Source organism: Macaca nemestrina, chromosome X (assembly GCF_043159975.1).
Source record: "Macaca nemestrina isolate mMacNem1 chromosome X, mMacNem.hap1, whole genome shotgun sequence".
NCBI classification, from domain to species: domain Eukaryota; kingdom Metazoa; phylum Chordata; class Mammalia; order Primates; family Cercopithecidae; genus Macaca; species Macaca nemestrina.
Genome location: NC_092145.1, coordinates 804,598 through 820,193, shown reverse-complemented (window position 1 = coordinate 820,193; position 15,596 = coordinate 804,598). Strand labels below are relative to the sequence as shown.

The window sequence follows — 15,596 nt, the reverse complement described above, 5'->3', positions numbered from 1 at the left end:
GCCACGCCTGCCCCAAACCCCGCGGGCGTTTCCCAGGTGCTGCTGGGCGGGCCCCGCCCCCGCGCGCCAAGGCCCGCCCCCGCGCGCCAGCCTCGCGCCCGCTACCCCCTCCTCGCCCCCACAGCCCCGCCCCCACAGCCCCGCCCGCTCCCTAAGCCCCGCCCCCGAGGAACCCGCGCGCCGAAGGCCAGGCCTGGGCGGAGCGCAGAGCGCGGGGCGCTGGGGAGGCTGCGCCGCAGCACCCGGTTGGTCAGGACTAAGTGGGCCCGAGGCGGACGTGAGAAGGGTCGGGCCAAGATGGCGGTGCAGGTGGTGCAGGCGGTGCAGGCGGTTCATCTCGAGTCTGACGCTTTCCTCGTTTGTCTCAACCACGCTCTGAGCACAGAGAAGGAGGAAGTGATGGGGCTGTGCATAGGGGAGGTGAGTAGCTCTGTTAGCCTGTCCGGAACCCTGCTAAGCAGTCCCAGTGTGTCCCAGCGGTGGGTGCCAGCAGCTGCCAGGGCTGCGGAGGCCACAGGCATACTCGATTTAGATCCTTGGACACCCTTTACATAGCTCTGTCGTGGGGATCCCCGTTTCTTCTGGCCGCCTGACAGTTGTTTAGTCTCCTGCGAGTCCCCGGCGGTATGTACAGGCCCCGGGAGCCTTGCCCTTTCTCCTGTAGCCTGGGGCTTCTCTTTAGATCTGCGCTTTTCGCCCCGTTGACCAAAACTGCAAGGCAGGTCAGAAAGACACTGGAGTATATTAAGGACGTCCGGGTATTACGATGCAGCAGCTGACCACGGTTAGAGCCCCTTGCCTCGCCTAGTCTTCCGTCTAGGGAGCAGAGATAACAACCAAAGCATTTGAAGGGTATCGAAGAGCCTAACAGAAGGTGCGGGGCTTGAAGGAAGCAAAAGTTTCCGCTGCATTGTGTTGAGGAGGGGCCAAAGAGGATGAGGAAATACAGTTTAGCTGTTTACGGGTCTAAAGTAATTCTCCAGTCTTTCATACCGTGTGCATGAACACATGACCTAATTGTCATATAATCTGCATATATATACGTCAAACAAACGTAATGTGATCAATAATGTTTTCTGCTTTTTCCCACTCTAGTTGAACGATGATCCAAGGTAAGACCGTATCTGTTTACTCATATCTTATAATCTCTAAGTCATTGTTAACTCAAAATTATGGCGACTTTGACAGTATTGTGTCCGGATCGTGTCTTAAATTAATTACCATTATCGCTCCGGGGCTCTCTCGATGCAATTTGAGTTCCACCCCAACCTTGAACTTTGGTTTCTGCCTTACCTCCTATTGAGTTGAGATATGGGATAAACATCTTAATAAGCATTATCATAATTGTTGGGTTTTAGGGATGAGACAGGGTCTCGCTCTGTCGCCCAGGCTGGAGTGCAATGGCGTGATCTCGGCTCACTGCAACCTCTGCCTCCCAGGTTCAGGCGATTCTCATGCCTCAGCCTCTCGAATAGCTGAGATTACAGGTGCCCGCCACCACACCCGGCTTTTTTTTTTTTTTTTTTTTTTTTTTTTTTTTTTTTTTACAGACGGGGTTTCACCATGTTGACCAGGCTGGCCTCGAACTCCTGGGCTCAAGCAATCTGCCCACCTCGACCTCCCAAAGTGCTGGGATTACAGGCGTGAGCCACCTCGCCTGGCCTTGCTCAGTGTATTTCATGTTCTGTCTCCCGTTAAATGCCAGTGAGATATCAGGAATTTTCTTTGTGACAGAGAGCATATACGTTTAGAGGCATTTCCCCCTGTTGATCCATTCCTTCACGTAAATTGACAGTTACATTGCCTTTCCTCCTGATGGACCTCAGTGATCTCAGTGATCCCCAGTAGCTTCAATGCTTGACGTTGTGAAACCTTTTAGTAACGTTTTAATTTAAACTTCACATCATAACTTAGTGTACTTCTCAAGCCCACCTCCTTAATTCCCAGGATTCCAGGAATTTAGCTTTGTTTATGATAACTTTATATACTCAGCCACTTGTGCATGTGTCCCAGATTGCTTCTAACAGATATAGAGTGCAGCTCTAGTCTCAATTCAGTTTCCCTCCTCTTCTTTGGTCTCTGCTAAGATTTCATTGCGAAAACAGTTAATCCTGTTATTTTGCTTTAATTCCTTTTTATATTCCAAACCCCACTTCCTTTTTTTTTTTTTCTAATTTATTCCCAGTAGGAGTGACTCCAAATTTGCATATACTGGAACTGAAATGCGCACAGTTGCTGAAAAGGTATGTGTGCTAAAATTTTGCATGATGGAAACTTGCAGTTGGGGAAAGATTTCTGTAATCCAGTGATCTCAGCCAGAGTATGTGGTTTCTGGCTGGATGAGATATTCTTTCTAGTAAAATCAGAATCTGCTCACTAGGAATGGGACCTAATTTTCTGTTCTTTGTAGCAAATTGTCTCTACTTGATCAAGATTAATAATCACTGTCAGTACCACCCTCTTGCTGCTCTCCTTGCTGTCACTGCCTGTTTTCTGGCCCTTCTTCCACTTTCCTTGAGACTTTGGCATGTGGTTCACATCACTATTACCTCTTTATCCCGAATTCCAACATCTACTCATGCAACCCTCTCTTCTTAAACAGGCAAACTAACCATAGCATCATAGTTCTTAGTCTACCTTGACTTTTTTCTTGTCTGCACTCCTACACCACCTTTTTTGGCATGCTCTAGCCTTGATGGTCTAGCGTAATGCTTCTCACTTAATCGTGGTATAGGACTGGTTATTGTTTTCCCCAATCTGTCACAGACTGATGCTTTTGTAAAATACAATAAAAATGAATTATTTCCCCCTCCTCCCACCAGGTTATCAGGCCACAGCTTCGTCTACTTATACAAACTTCACCTTAATCACTTTGCATCTCTTCGCATATCAAAGAAATAAGTCCTCTTCCTATCCAAAGCTGCAGCTTCTTCAGAGACCCTGTTTATCAATGTTCTGTCTCTTTTCTGGGTCTTTTCCCTGTCACCTGGTTCTTTTCTCTTAGAATAAAAATATGCTTAAATTACTCTCGTTTTCAGAAAGGAAAGCTACTTCTTAATCCTGTATCTTCCTGTAGTCACTACTCTTATATCCTTCCTTTAATAGCCAGACTTCTTAAAAGAATGGGCTACAATTACTACTCCTTCACCTTCCCCAGTCAAACCCACTGAGGTTTGGTTTCTAATTCTACCTTCGGTGGATTATTTCCTGGTGCTTATCTTAGTCTTTCTCCTTGAATCTCTGAACTTTCATGGGTTTCTGTTGGTTTTGCTGTATTCCTTTTATTCCTGTTTCCCCCTTCCCACAATCATTTGTGGACTTCTCTTCCTCCTCTGTCTATGCATTAAATATTACTCATTCCTCTTAGGCACTGAAATCTCTGACTAAAGTAAGAAAGAGAGAAAGAAACAATTCACCCTAGGCATCAGTTACTATGATACATTCCAAATCTTAATAATGTAATTTTATTATTCAAGATTTCATGCCCTCGTCTTGAGTTTTATGTCAGTTTTTACTGTCTAAATTAGATATTAAACTTTATTAGTTAAGCTGCCTTTTTAGTATTGCATAGTGTATTTTTTATCCTTTTATTTGTAGCCTTTCTATGTACTAATATATAAAATGTGTCTTATTAGCGGTAAAAACTTTAAAAAAAAATCCAGTGTGATCATCTTTTTAAGTGGAGTATTTAGTTGAAAAGCAAAACAAAAATAAACCACAAAAAAAAAGAAATATAATGTGAGCCTCGAATGTGAGCCATATGCATAATTTTAAATTTTTTAGTAATCACAGTAAAAAGGAATAAATGAAATTAATTTGAAGGGTGTATTTTATTTAACCTAAGTATGTGAAGGATTATTATTTTAATATGTAGTGAATATTAAGAAATGTTGAGATATTTTATATTCCTTTTTTCTCTTTTGTGTTGTCTTTGAAGTCCATGTGTATTTCATACTTGCTGCACATCTGAAATCAGACCTGTTGCACAGTGAAAATCTATAGCTGATTTCAAAGGCCTCCTCTCAGATTTCACCCTTGTCCCTTCAACATCTGATAATGTTAAGCCCACTCTTTCCCCTGAAACTCTTGTACCATTTCATTGTTCTGGCTTTGCCTTCTTTGTCTTCTACCATTTCATTGTTCTGGTTTTGCCTTCTTTGTCTTCTTCCCTGGCCCTTCTTGTTCTTCCCCACACTAAATGTGGCCACTCCCCTTGATTCAGGCCAAGACCTCCGCTCCCTGACTCCACACCTTTTTTGTCCACTCATAAACGCTTTATTGATTTCTGCATTGATTCTGTTTGAGTCTAAGCTATAATCCCACTTGCCTGCTAAAAATTGCCATATTGTATATCTCTCATCCCAGATTATCTCATCTGAAAACAAGCTCTTCTTTCCTTCCTGACCCTTTCTAAACTTAGATCTGCCTCACATCTTCTACCTAGTTTCAACCTTGAAACTTTAGAATCATCTTTGACCGTTTCCTGTCTACCATCACCCATGGTCCATAAGCTACCAAATGTTGTAGATTCATTCTTTTTAATGGGTCTCAAATCTGTTTCTTCCATCTCTGCCATCTGCTTAGCCCAGTACTTCATTGTTACTTCATCTACAGTTTATCTGAAATAATTTTTTTTCCTTTGAGTTCATCCTGCAAATTATGGCTTGGCATTTCAGGTCTTGTACATTCTCACTCCAACTTTCTTAGCCTTGCCATCTGCCATTTCACCTCAAGCTCTGTGTCTAAATCAGTTGGCCAAGTTGTCTCCCAGACACCTCATTCACACTTTACTACTTCCATTTGGCACCTGTAGAAATGTGTTCCCCCCACTTCCCACAGTAATCAAGGAATAGATACACTTGTCTGCCTTTTCTGTGAAGATTTTTTTCTTTTTTAGATTCATATCCTGCTTATGTAAAAGATTACTTTTCTAATGTAAGTGAGTTCTTTCCTCTGAGCTCCTGTATTAGTCTGTTATCACACTATAAAGAACTCTCTGAGGCCGGGTGCGGTGGGTTATGCTTGTAAGGTCCTGAGGTCGAGGCGGGCCTGAAGTCAGGTGTTTGAGACCAGCCTAGCCAATTTGGCTACCAAAAAATACAAAAAGCCAGGCGTGGTGGCATGTGCCTGTAATCCCAGCTGCTGGGGAGGCTGAGGTGGGAGAATCGCTTGAACCCAGGAGGCAGATGTTCCAGTGAGCTGAGATTGCACTGCTGCACTCCGGCCTGGGCAACAGAGTGAGACTGTGTCAAAAAACAAACAAACAAACAAAAACTCCCTGAGACTGGGAATTTATAAAGAAAAGAGGTTTAATTGATTCACAGTTCCACATGGCTGGGGACGCTTCAAGAAACTTATAATCATGGCGGAAGGTGAAGGAGAAGCAAGGCACATCTTACATGGTGGTAGGAGAGAGAGAGAGAGAGTAAAGGGGGGAAGTGCCACACTTTTAAACCATCAGATCTCCTGAGAACTCACTCTCACACTATTATGAGAACAGTGTGAGGGAAATCTAACCCTACAGTCCAATCACCTTTCACCAGGTGTCTTCTGTGATACGTGGGGTTTACAATTTGAGGTGAAATTTGGGTGGGGACATAGAGCCCAGCCATATCAGCTCCTATGGCATTGACTTACTACATTATCTTAGTGGACTTTCATGAATGACAACTTGCCACTCAACCATGTCGTTAGCACATTGAACCCTTTGTCAGCACCCTGATTTATATTCCTTTGTGTGACACAGTGTTTTGTACATAGTTGTAAGTCAAATAATTACTGGTCGATCATTCCAAAAGTCCTTCCTTGATCTAAATATTAGCATATATATTTTAAATTTTTGTGTCTGAAATGTATATATTGAGGTTGGGTGTCTTTTATTTGAAACATTTCATTCATGAGAAAAGTGTCAGTTTTCTAAAATGGAATATTTTATCTGATATTATAATAAAATGAAATCCTATAGTTGAAGGGGGATGTGTTATTGGAGAGAGCCATAAGTAACCATTTCTGTGGATTTTCCTTTAGGTTGATGCCGTCAGAATTGTTCACATTCATTCTGTCATCATCTTACGACGTTCTGATAAGAGGAAGGACCGAGTAGAAATTTCTCCAGAGCAGCTGTCTGCAGCTTCAACAGAGGCAGAGATATCCTTACTGGTCGATAGAAGCTTTTATGTGCTCTGGGGTTCCTGGGCCACATTGCTGCTTGCTTGCTGCAATCATCCTACTTTAGGTGGTTTCACAAATTTTCTTCCCTTAGATCCAATTGTTTGGTTATTAGAATTTCTCTTTCTTCTTTTGAGTGGGTTTTATTGGAAGAATTAGAAATTTTCTGACATTCCTGCTCCTAAGTGCCAAAAGATGTCAGGGTCCATCACTGTGACAATGAACTCTGTGTGGAGTCCCCTCCATCTTCCTCCCTAGTCTTCTCTCCATTCCTCCCTGCCCCTCCTTCCAGTTTTCCTAGTATCATTTAATTTCTAGGCCATTTGCTACCTTGGTCTCTATCCTCTTGAGAGATTCTCCTTTGTGACTTCCTTTCAAAAAATGCAATGCTAGGAACTGAATGCAATGTTTCATGTTAAATATAACCCCAAAATGATCAAATGGGGCATTTGTTTCCTGTGATTTGTTTCAGTATGTTACTGAGTGCCCTGACTGGCGCCTCGTGAGTGTATATGAAGCTGATCCCCATCCCGCTTTTGTTTTCTTGAGGAATGCCGTCAGAAGTTCTGGTAGTTTCCTCACATCCTTCCGCTTCAGTGATCTGCTGAATGCTCAAGTGGGACCCTCAAGTGCGGATATGCAGGCTGTCTCTGCAGCTCTCCTCTGTGGTCCTCTGCCCTGCAAACTTCAGCTGCAATTACTATTTGTTAAGCACTTACTAGGTGTTTGCCAGGCACTACGCTAAACACCGTGTGTGGATTATTGCATTTACTCTTCACTGCTCTGAAACATTATTCCCCTGCCTCAGTCTGCAGCTGAAGAAATGGGCTAAGAGAAGTTAAGTAGTTTCTCTTGTCATTTGAAAACTTGAAAATATATCTTAGAAATATGTATAAAAAGGATTATTTTAATATAAATAATTTGCAGGAAAACTAATCAGCATTTTACAGGATAACAGCAGCAGTCTTGAAAGTGACAACTTCTGACGATTTAGAAAAGCTTTTCAGATAGCACATTGGTAATGATTCGAGTGATCAAACATCAGCTAAATGAAACTTGAGGATGTAACTATATACGGCATTGGAAACCATATGGTTTCTAGTTTAAAAAATTTTGGCTTTAAATGGGTGTTATGGGAAACTCAGCATTAACCTTATTTCATTCTTTTGTTGCCATTAAATTGCAATAAGCTTATTTTAAACTTCAGGGTGCTTTCTGAGCCCTTATTGGCATTAGAAAATTTTGTTCCCACATTTTGAAAGTACCTTGACAGACACACAGGTTGGCTGAACTGACAGGCCGCCCCATGAGAGTTGTGGGCTGGTATCATTCCCATCCTCATATAACTGTTTGGCCTTCACATGTTGGTGAGTATCATGGGGTTGCAATGTTTATTGTTCTCAGAAATTAATATCATGTTTCCTTCTCCATTACATAGGGTATGGTTATTTTAAACCAAAATTCGACTGTCCTTAAGCAGACGTCACTATTTTGATTTATTTTGTTATGTATTAAAAGTAATTATTTATGTCATGTTGATTGTTTTTAATAAGTCTGTCAGTTGATATAAAAAAATTAAACTGTTAACTGAAAATTGCTGATTGCTGAATATCATTACTGTCCAGGATACTCCCATTCTGCAGACTTAAAGGGCAAAATTTGCAAAATTGATTTTTACAGTTGCTGTTTACGTATAGTCCATTGGAGCTCTCAATATACATCTTTACCCTTCTAATCGGTGTAATGTAACTAAATTGCTTTCTCTCTACCTTTACCCCTTTTTGAGAATCATGATTTTTTTTTTGTCCGTATCTTCCTCTCCAGAAAGGAGAAAAGTAACTTGGGGAGAGTGAACTAATATTCACGAGCACTTAACTATGTGCTAATGGTTTACAAATGTTTTCTTCTCCAATCCTTGTGGCAACCTGTGAGTTAGAGATCTTACCCCCATTGTACAGAAAGGTAAACAAAGACTCACATGAATTAAGTGGCAGAGCTGAGGTTAGAACCCAGGTCTGACTGCCCAGCCTGCTCTTCCCACTGTGCTAGTACTAGTCATATGGGTTTGACTTGATAGCAAGTTCTAAATTCGTTTATGCTGTGATACGAATGGCAAAAAATCATCAGTGGTACAGTCCCAGACTTTAATGAAACACGAGTGGTCCTAAGAAATACAGTATTAATTCTCAGTCTTGGGTGGGTGAGGATGTTTCTCAGAATCACCTGAGAAAGCTTTTATAAAATGTACCTGCCCCAAATTAATCTTTCCTAGACCGTAACTCAGACCTACTGTGACAACCTCTGGGAGTAGGTGTTAGGTGGGGATATTGTTGAACACCCCCAGTTAAATACTGATTTAGAATAAGGGAGATGACAGATCTACCTTCTCCCAGATTTGCCAAATTTTAACATTTTGCAACATTTGCTGTATCATTCTCTTTTACATATATGTATATACATATATGTATATTCCTGAAGTATTAGACTAAGTTGCAGACATGGTACCTTTTACCCCTACTCTGCACTATGAATTTCCTAAACACAAAGAAATTCTCTTACATAACCATGGTACATTTATAAAAACTGGGAAATTAACATTCATATAATACTATTATTTAATTACAGACGTTATTCAGATTCTTTAATTGGCTCACTGATGTCCCAATAAAGTTGTTTTTATAGCTATTAATATGTTCCTGTAAAGCCTTAATGTCACTGAAAAAATTCAGTGTCTGATTTGTTTTCCTGTCACTGTCAACACTGAAATCAGATTGGCCTAAAATTTTTCCCATGGTAGTGCCATCAGCCAGAAAGAATGAAGTACCAACCACTAATGAAGAAAAGTTTGACACATATATTACTGAACAATTATTTTCACTATAGTAATAAGTTACAGTGAGAAATAAATACATAAAATTTGGTGGTAAAAAGAAATTCCCTACGAATTTAAGGAAAAAAACCTTATAAGTATCTGAAGCAGAGCACCCAGAAAGTTTCAGAGTTCAGAGAACAATTGAATTCTCTCAGGGGAGAAGATCTGAGCCATTAAACAAGAACCCAGGTAGGTGTTTGTAATGCAGCAGTAGTGGGAACATTTCAATCTTTATAGCAGTTAGGAAAAAAAAAAAAGGATATTGCAGAACGTAACTGAAAAAAATCAACTCTAAATTATGAAATGATTAAGGAGCCATGTGCTCCATAATTTAAGACAAAATAGATTTGGAGTCCAGAGTGTAGAGATCCTACCTGAACAAGTATTAGAATATGCAATAAAGGCTATGTGTATAGAAAATTTAGAGAGTTACCACAGCATGAGGGTTGGGAATACCAGCTTTGATTTAGTTGGGGACTAGGTCTGTGTTAGCATCTTGTTTCAGTCACTTACCAGTTGAGAAAATATTTTAACTTGTCTGTGCCTCTCTAGTTTCCTCTCTGTCAGAAAAGAACATAGTCTCAGAGTTGTTAGGAGCAGTGTATGAAATCATGTATACGACACCTTGTCCAACACTTACCATGGTAGCTGTTCACCTATAAAATGAACAAGAAAAGAAAGATGCCAAAAGATTTATTTGTAAAACTCTCAAGGACATGGAGAGAGTGTATGAAATATCTATATTGAAGGGCAGACAATATTCAAAGGATTAACAATGAGGACACATCAGGTCTCTCACCTGAGATCTCAAAAATATTTACAGGCTGGGCATAGTGGTTCATGCCTGTAATCCCAGCACTTTGGCAGGATGAGGTAGGAAGATCACTTGAGGTCAGAAGTTGGAGACCAGCCTGGCCAACAAGGTGAAACCCTATTTCTATTAAAAATGTAAAAATTAGCCAGGCATGGTGGCAGGTGCTTGTAATCTAAGTTACTGGGGAGGCTAAGGCAGGAGAATTCACTTGAACCTGGGAGATGGAGGTTGCAGTGAGCTGAGATTGTACAACTGCACTCCAGCCTGGGCGACAGAGCGAGATTCTGTCTCAAAAAAAAAAAGTACAGTAATGAAACTATGGGTACAACTAAAGAAAAATAATTGCCCAACTGAGCTGGCATTCACACTCATCTCCAAACAGCCTTTTAAGAAGTAGTACCTTATAAATGTATGCAATTATGATTTGTCAATTAAAACTAATATTTAAGAAAGTAAACAAATGGGAATAAAAAGAATTGAGTCTAACAGAGCCACTGTATTGCAAACCTCAGAAAAAGTGAGCAATGAATAAAAACTTTAACTACCTTTAACAGGAAAAGAATTCCAAGCTGTGGTAAAGAATGGCAACTGAGAAAGAGTGAAATCTTTTTTTTCTGTTAAAAGAAAGGTATAATTTTAGTTGGCGAGGGAGAGTGATGTGACCATTTCAGTGCTTTTTATGATAAGGTAATTAGTGCAATTAGGTTAAGTTCCAGTGGGCTAGGTAACACTGCTTTGAACATAATTTAAAGGGATCATTCCATAAAACGATTCTTCAGGAAATTTACTGGATACTTGTATGGAATAATAAGGTCATGGCTCCTGCTGTCCTAGACCTTAATGATTTTGTTGAGGGGAAAACAATGAGTAACATGATAAAGAAGAAATGAGATGTCGTCCATATAGAACATTAGTGCTTGTAAGTATTAACAGGGGAAGCACCTATAAAAATAAAGCCTTGGGATTAGGAAAAAAGAAGAATAAGATTGTCTTTTATTAAAGACAAGCTGCAAACCTAAAGACTTGAAGAGAAACTAACAAGCTAGGTTAAGCCATATGGGGAAAATAAAGACCTGCCATCATAAGCTAAAGGGTAAGTGAGAGAAGATAGGTTATTCATTCTATAACAAAAGGCACAGTAGCTAAGGAAACTAATGAGACTGAATTATGTGCCTTACCATAGCAACACTCATGTACACAGGATAAAGTTTTACATGTAAGGAAGGGAAACTAGTTGAAATAGAAGAACTTGATAATCCACTTTCAGAATGTATTCATTCCTTCAAAAGAACATAAAGTGAGTTGGCCTTGGGTTGAGGTTGGCAGCGGAGGGGAGAATGAACAAAAGCAAGGGTAAGGTAGGACAAGCACACATACAAAGACTTTAAAATTTCATATTAAAAGAATTTTAGTCTTACAGAAAAATTTCAAGAATAGTATGAAGAACTAGATGCAACAGTTGTTAACCTTTGGTCGCATTTGCTTGATTATATTCTCCCTCCCTCTCCAGCATACACACGTGCACATGTGCACACATGCTATTTGAGAGTGAGTTGCAGACATGATGTTCCTTTACCTTTAAATACTTGATTGTGTATTTCTCAAGATTAAGGTTATTTATTTCCATAACCACAGTGCAATTGTCAAAATAAGCACATTTAATAAATACAATCTTATTGTGCAGACTACACAGAGCTTATTCACATTTTGCCAGTTAACTCAATATTGTCCTTTATGGCAGTTTTTTTCTCTCCGATCCAGGATCCAATCTCAGATCATGCATGACATTTAGCCTTCACGTCACTTTAGTCTCCTTTCCTCTGGACCAGCTCCTTAGACTTGTTTTCCTCTTTCATGACATAGACATTTTAGGAGATGGACTATTGCTCCATGTCTGCTGTTTGCTTATGACTAGGATAGGTTACACACTTTTGGCATGTGGTGCTAGGCCTTTCTCAGCGTCTCCCATCAGGACATGTGTGATTTCTCTGCCTCACACTAACATTTTCATGCCGCTGATGAGGCAGAATTAACAAATGTGAGTCAAATGGGAAGAGGTGATAACAAGCCTCTTCTCAGCTTGTCCATTTGTTGAACAGATACTGAGGACTTGCCCATGCCAATTTGTAATAATATCTGCAAAGCCAATTCCACAATTGGGAAGCTGTGCATGTTCCATGGTGTGTCTGATCAGTATGCTCCTACTTTCTGCATTTCAAACCTCTGAATTCCCCATTTCTGCTTTCACGTTCAGCAATGTTATCTAACATTGCTTCCCACTTTAATAGAGAAAACAGGAAGTTGTTTTTTTGTTTTTGTTTTTGTTTTGAGATGGAGTCTCGCTCTGCTGCCCAGGCTGGAATGCAGTGGCGCGATCTCGGCTCACTACAAGCTCCACCTCCCGGGTTCACACCGTTCTCCTGCCTCAGCCTCCCGAGTAGCTGGGACTACAGGCACTCGCCACCACACCTGGCTAATTTTTTGCATTTTTAGTAGAGATGGGGTTTCACCGTGTTAGCCAGGATGGTCTTGATCTCTTGACCTTGTGATCCACCCGCCTCAGCCTTCCAAAGTGCTGGGATTACAGGTGTGAACCACCACGCCAGGCCCTAAAAAGTTTTTTTAAAGTAGGATAGGCCAGGTGTGGTGGCTCATGCCTATAATTGCAGCACTTTGGGAGGTTGAGCTGGGAGGATTGCTTCAGCCTGGGAGTTCAAGTCCATCCTGGGCAAGATGGTGAGCCTCTGTCACTTAAATTTTTTGTTTTAATTAGCCAGGTGTAGTAATGCATGCATGTATTTCCACCTACTCAGGAGGCTAAGGTGGGAGGAACCCTTGAGCTCAGGAGTTGGAGGTGGCAGTGAGCTGTGATTGCACCACCATGAGCCAGCCTGAACGACAAAGCAAGACCTTGTCTCTTAAACATTTTCACCACGTAGCTCCTAAAAGGAAATGAGAAGGCCTATTTCTGAAATGTTTCCATGTCCCCTTGGGGACATTAAAGAGACATTAAAAGAGAATGTCTATTTCAGGCAAGAATAATAAAATGGGTTTTTAATACTACATATGGTTATTTCATCATATTTCTTAGGAATGGTGCTGTGTAATATCACAGTGCACAAAATCACAGATTCTTCAAGAAAACTGGTTCTTAAATACCCACAAAGGGGCCCAGTACAACCTGCAGCCTGCTGCATGCCTGTGACATTTAGTCTAACAGCTTAACTAGCCCTCTGCTGTACTTGCCATACAGAAAAGCTGAAACCGCTGGTTTCCGGGTCAGTTTACGTGGTCCAATCCCTGACCTACTTTCTTCCTGAGAGACCCAACCAGAGGAAACTCTGACCAAAAGAGCATCTCTTGTGTACCAGGCTGGAGTTCAACAGAAAACAGATAAACAACCTCCAACTTTTTGTCCCTGGGTCTGAAGTCACATCCTGAAGGGTTTGGTTACACCAGTAATGAAACATACATGGTTTCCTATTGCTTTCCCTTCTTGATCTCCCTTCTTAATTTCCGGTGAGGATAATGTCACCAGAAGGTTCCATCTCCCTCTCTCAGTAACAGGGAGAAGTGAAACAGGCAATCGGATCTCATGCAGGGTCTTGGCTTGAGCCTTGGGGCAGTTTACAGAGTTTCAGTCTTGACCACGGAGATCTTTACCAATTTGCTGGGTAGGTCCATGGCTGCCTGGTTCCCCCAAGACTGCTTTGCCATGACTCTGAGGAACTGCTCTTTGGTAATTTCAGGAGGTTCTTTCCATTTAAGGGTTCTTCAGACAAAATGTCTGAAGTGCTCTCAATATGAGTTTTGGTAGCGGCCAGCCTGGGTCTGGGAGCAGAGGGATAGGACGTACCCTGCGTGGTCATGCCCAAGGGATTCTGATTATTCATCCACAACACACCTTGGGAATCATGAACCTCCCATCTGTGGTCACAGCTGTCTGTCTAGTGCTGGCTGATGTCCAAGCTAACAGCTGCCCCACTGGGAAACTTCATGCTGGTCACAATGGCATCTGCATCCTTTAAGGAGGCCATATCTGGTCAGAAGGCATGTCCGAGAGAAAACAGTGTCTGGAGTGACTTTTCCCAGCAACATGCATGGGATGTCCGCATTGTGTACCCAATCTTGTAGAGAACCCCACCTGCCCGCCTGCCCTCCCTTCCTTCCTCCACTCCTCCCTCTCTCCCTTCCCTCCCTCTCTTCCCTCCCTCCCTTCCTTGCCCAGGCTGGAGTGCAGTGCCGTGATCTCAGGTTACTGCAACCTCCGTCTCCTGGGCTCAAGCAATTCTCCTGTCTCAGCCTCCCAAGTAGCTGGGATTACAGGCGCATGCCACCATGCCCGGCTAATTTTTGTTCATTTTGAGTAGAGATGGGGTTTCACCACATTGGCCAGGCTGGTCTCAAACTCGTGACCTCAGGTGATCCGCCCGCCTTGGCCTCCCAAAGTGCTGGGATTACAGGCATGAACCACCGCACCTGGCCGGCCCCTTCTTTAGGAAACCGAGAGAAGCCCCTGCTCACAGCACCATCTGGTGGATCCTTGTGTAAGAACTGGATTAAAGCGCTTGTAAAGTCCAGAGGAAAGGCGTTCCCAGTCTCTCGGCTTCCTCTCTGAATGGGCCTGCCCCCTTGAATAGGCGGTCGTCTATTCAAACCAGGCAGCCTCTTGCAAAGCACGCCCATCCCTGTTCTCGAATTACCCTAGTGTTGGCCAAATAATCGGCTCTGAAGGTTCAGTCCACTTTATATAGCCGATCCTCAAAAACATACAGCAAGCAGCAGCTGTTCTCATCTAGTATATCCCAAAGAGGGCCAGGCGAATGCTCCGATGTCATTAAAGCATCTCATACCTCTGTTGGAGGCTTCTGAAATAAGTCTTTGGCTGTTCTGAGAGCACCAATAGGCTTTTCACTCAGAGAACAGAAGTAGATTTGCGTCTGGACCGGAAGCAGAATGCCTGAGAGAATATCTGAGCGGATACTGAGGGGCAAGGGTGAGTGGTGCAGGGTCCGAGGCTGCTGAGATGAGAATGAGCGTCCATAGGATGACAGCTCTTCAGGGGCAGCAGTGGCTGGAGTGGGTCCCTCTGAGCTCAGGTGGTCTCCCAAGGGGTAGCCAATGCTCAGAGCGGGTACATCCATTACGATGGGGTGCCAGAACGATCCCTCCCAGAGAAGGTTCGCTGGCGAGAAGAGTATGCTTTCCCACGGGGGAAGATGGCGGTACAAGGGTCTCCCCTGGGAGGGTGACCAAGGCCAGTCTGAGCCTCTGGGGGCCCAAGATCGGGGACTCTTGGTAGCCAGTGGACGGGCAGGGCTGACTCGCTTTGGCAGACTCCGTCTCAAAAAAAAAAAAAAAAAAAAAAACAAACACACAACCAAGTTGAAGCGTCAGGGTAGACAACTATAGTTCTGGAGTTCAGAGTAGAAGTCTGGGACTGGAGATTGTTGGGCAGGAGTTGAGAGTGGCTTCAAAGCCACGAAACTAGATGAAATCCCCCAAAGAGTGACGGTAGAGAGACAAAAGGACTGAACACTGACCCTGGGCCACACCAATATTTGGAGACTGGGAACATGAGAAGGATCCAGCAACAGAGACAGGAAGTTAGAGACAAGTAGAAAGAGTGAGAACGTGAGGCAAAGTGAAGACTGTTTCAAGAAGAGAGTGATCAGCTGAGATCAGGTAAATTGAAGACCAAGAATAAATCATTGGTGACCTTCACAAAAAGCAGTTTGGGTG

General features: G+C 42.5%; 1 protein-coding gene across 1 annotated transcript in view; it reads left to right on the top strand.

The window, feature by feature from the left end:
- The first annotated feature begins 215 nt into the window (after positions 1–215).
- Positions 216–15,596, top strand: part of LOC105468349 (BRCA1/BRCA2-containing complex subunit 3) — a 48,163-nt gene continuing 32,782 nt past the window's right edge. Inside the window, exons 1-5 of the mRNA XM_011718442.3 lie at positions 216–420; positions 1,096–1,112; positions 2,186–2,243; positions 6,028–6,147; positions 7,448–7,535. Of these exons, the coding sequence (XP_011716744.1) occupies positions 298–420; positions 1,096–1,112; positions 2,186–2,243; positions 6,028–6,147; positions 7,448–7,535 (406 nt within the window). The 5' untranslated portion in view covers positions 216–297. The remainder of the gene's footprint in view (positions 421–1,095; positions 1,113–2,185; positions 2,244–6,027; positions 6,148–7,447; positions 7,536–15,596) is intronic.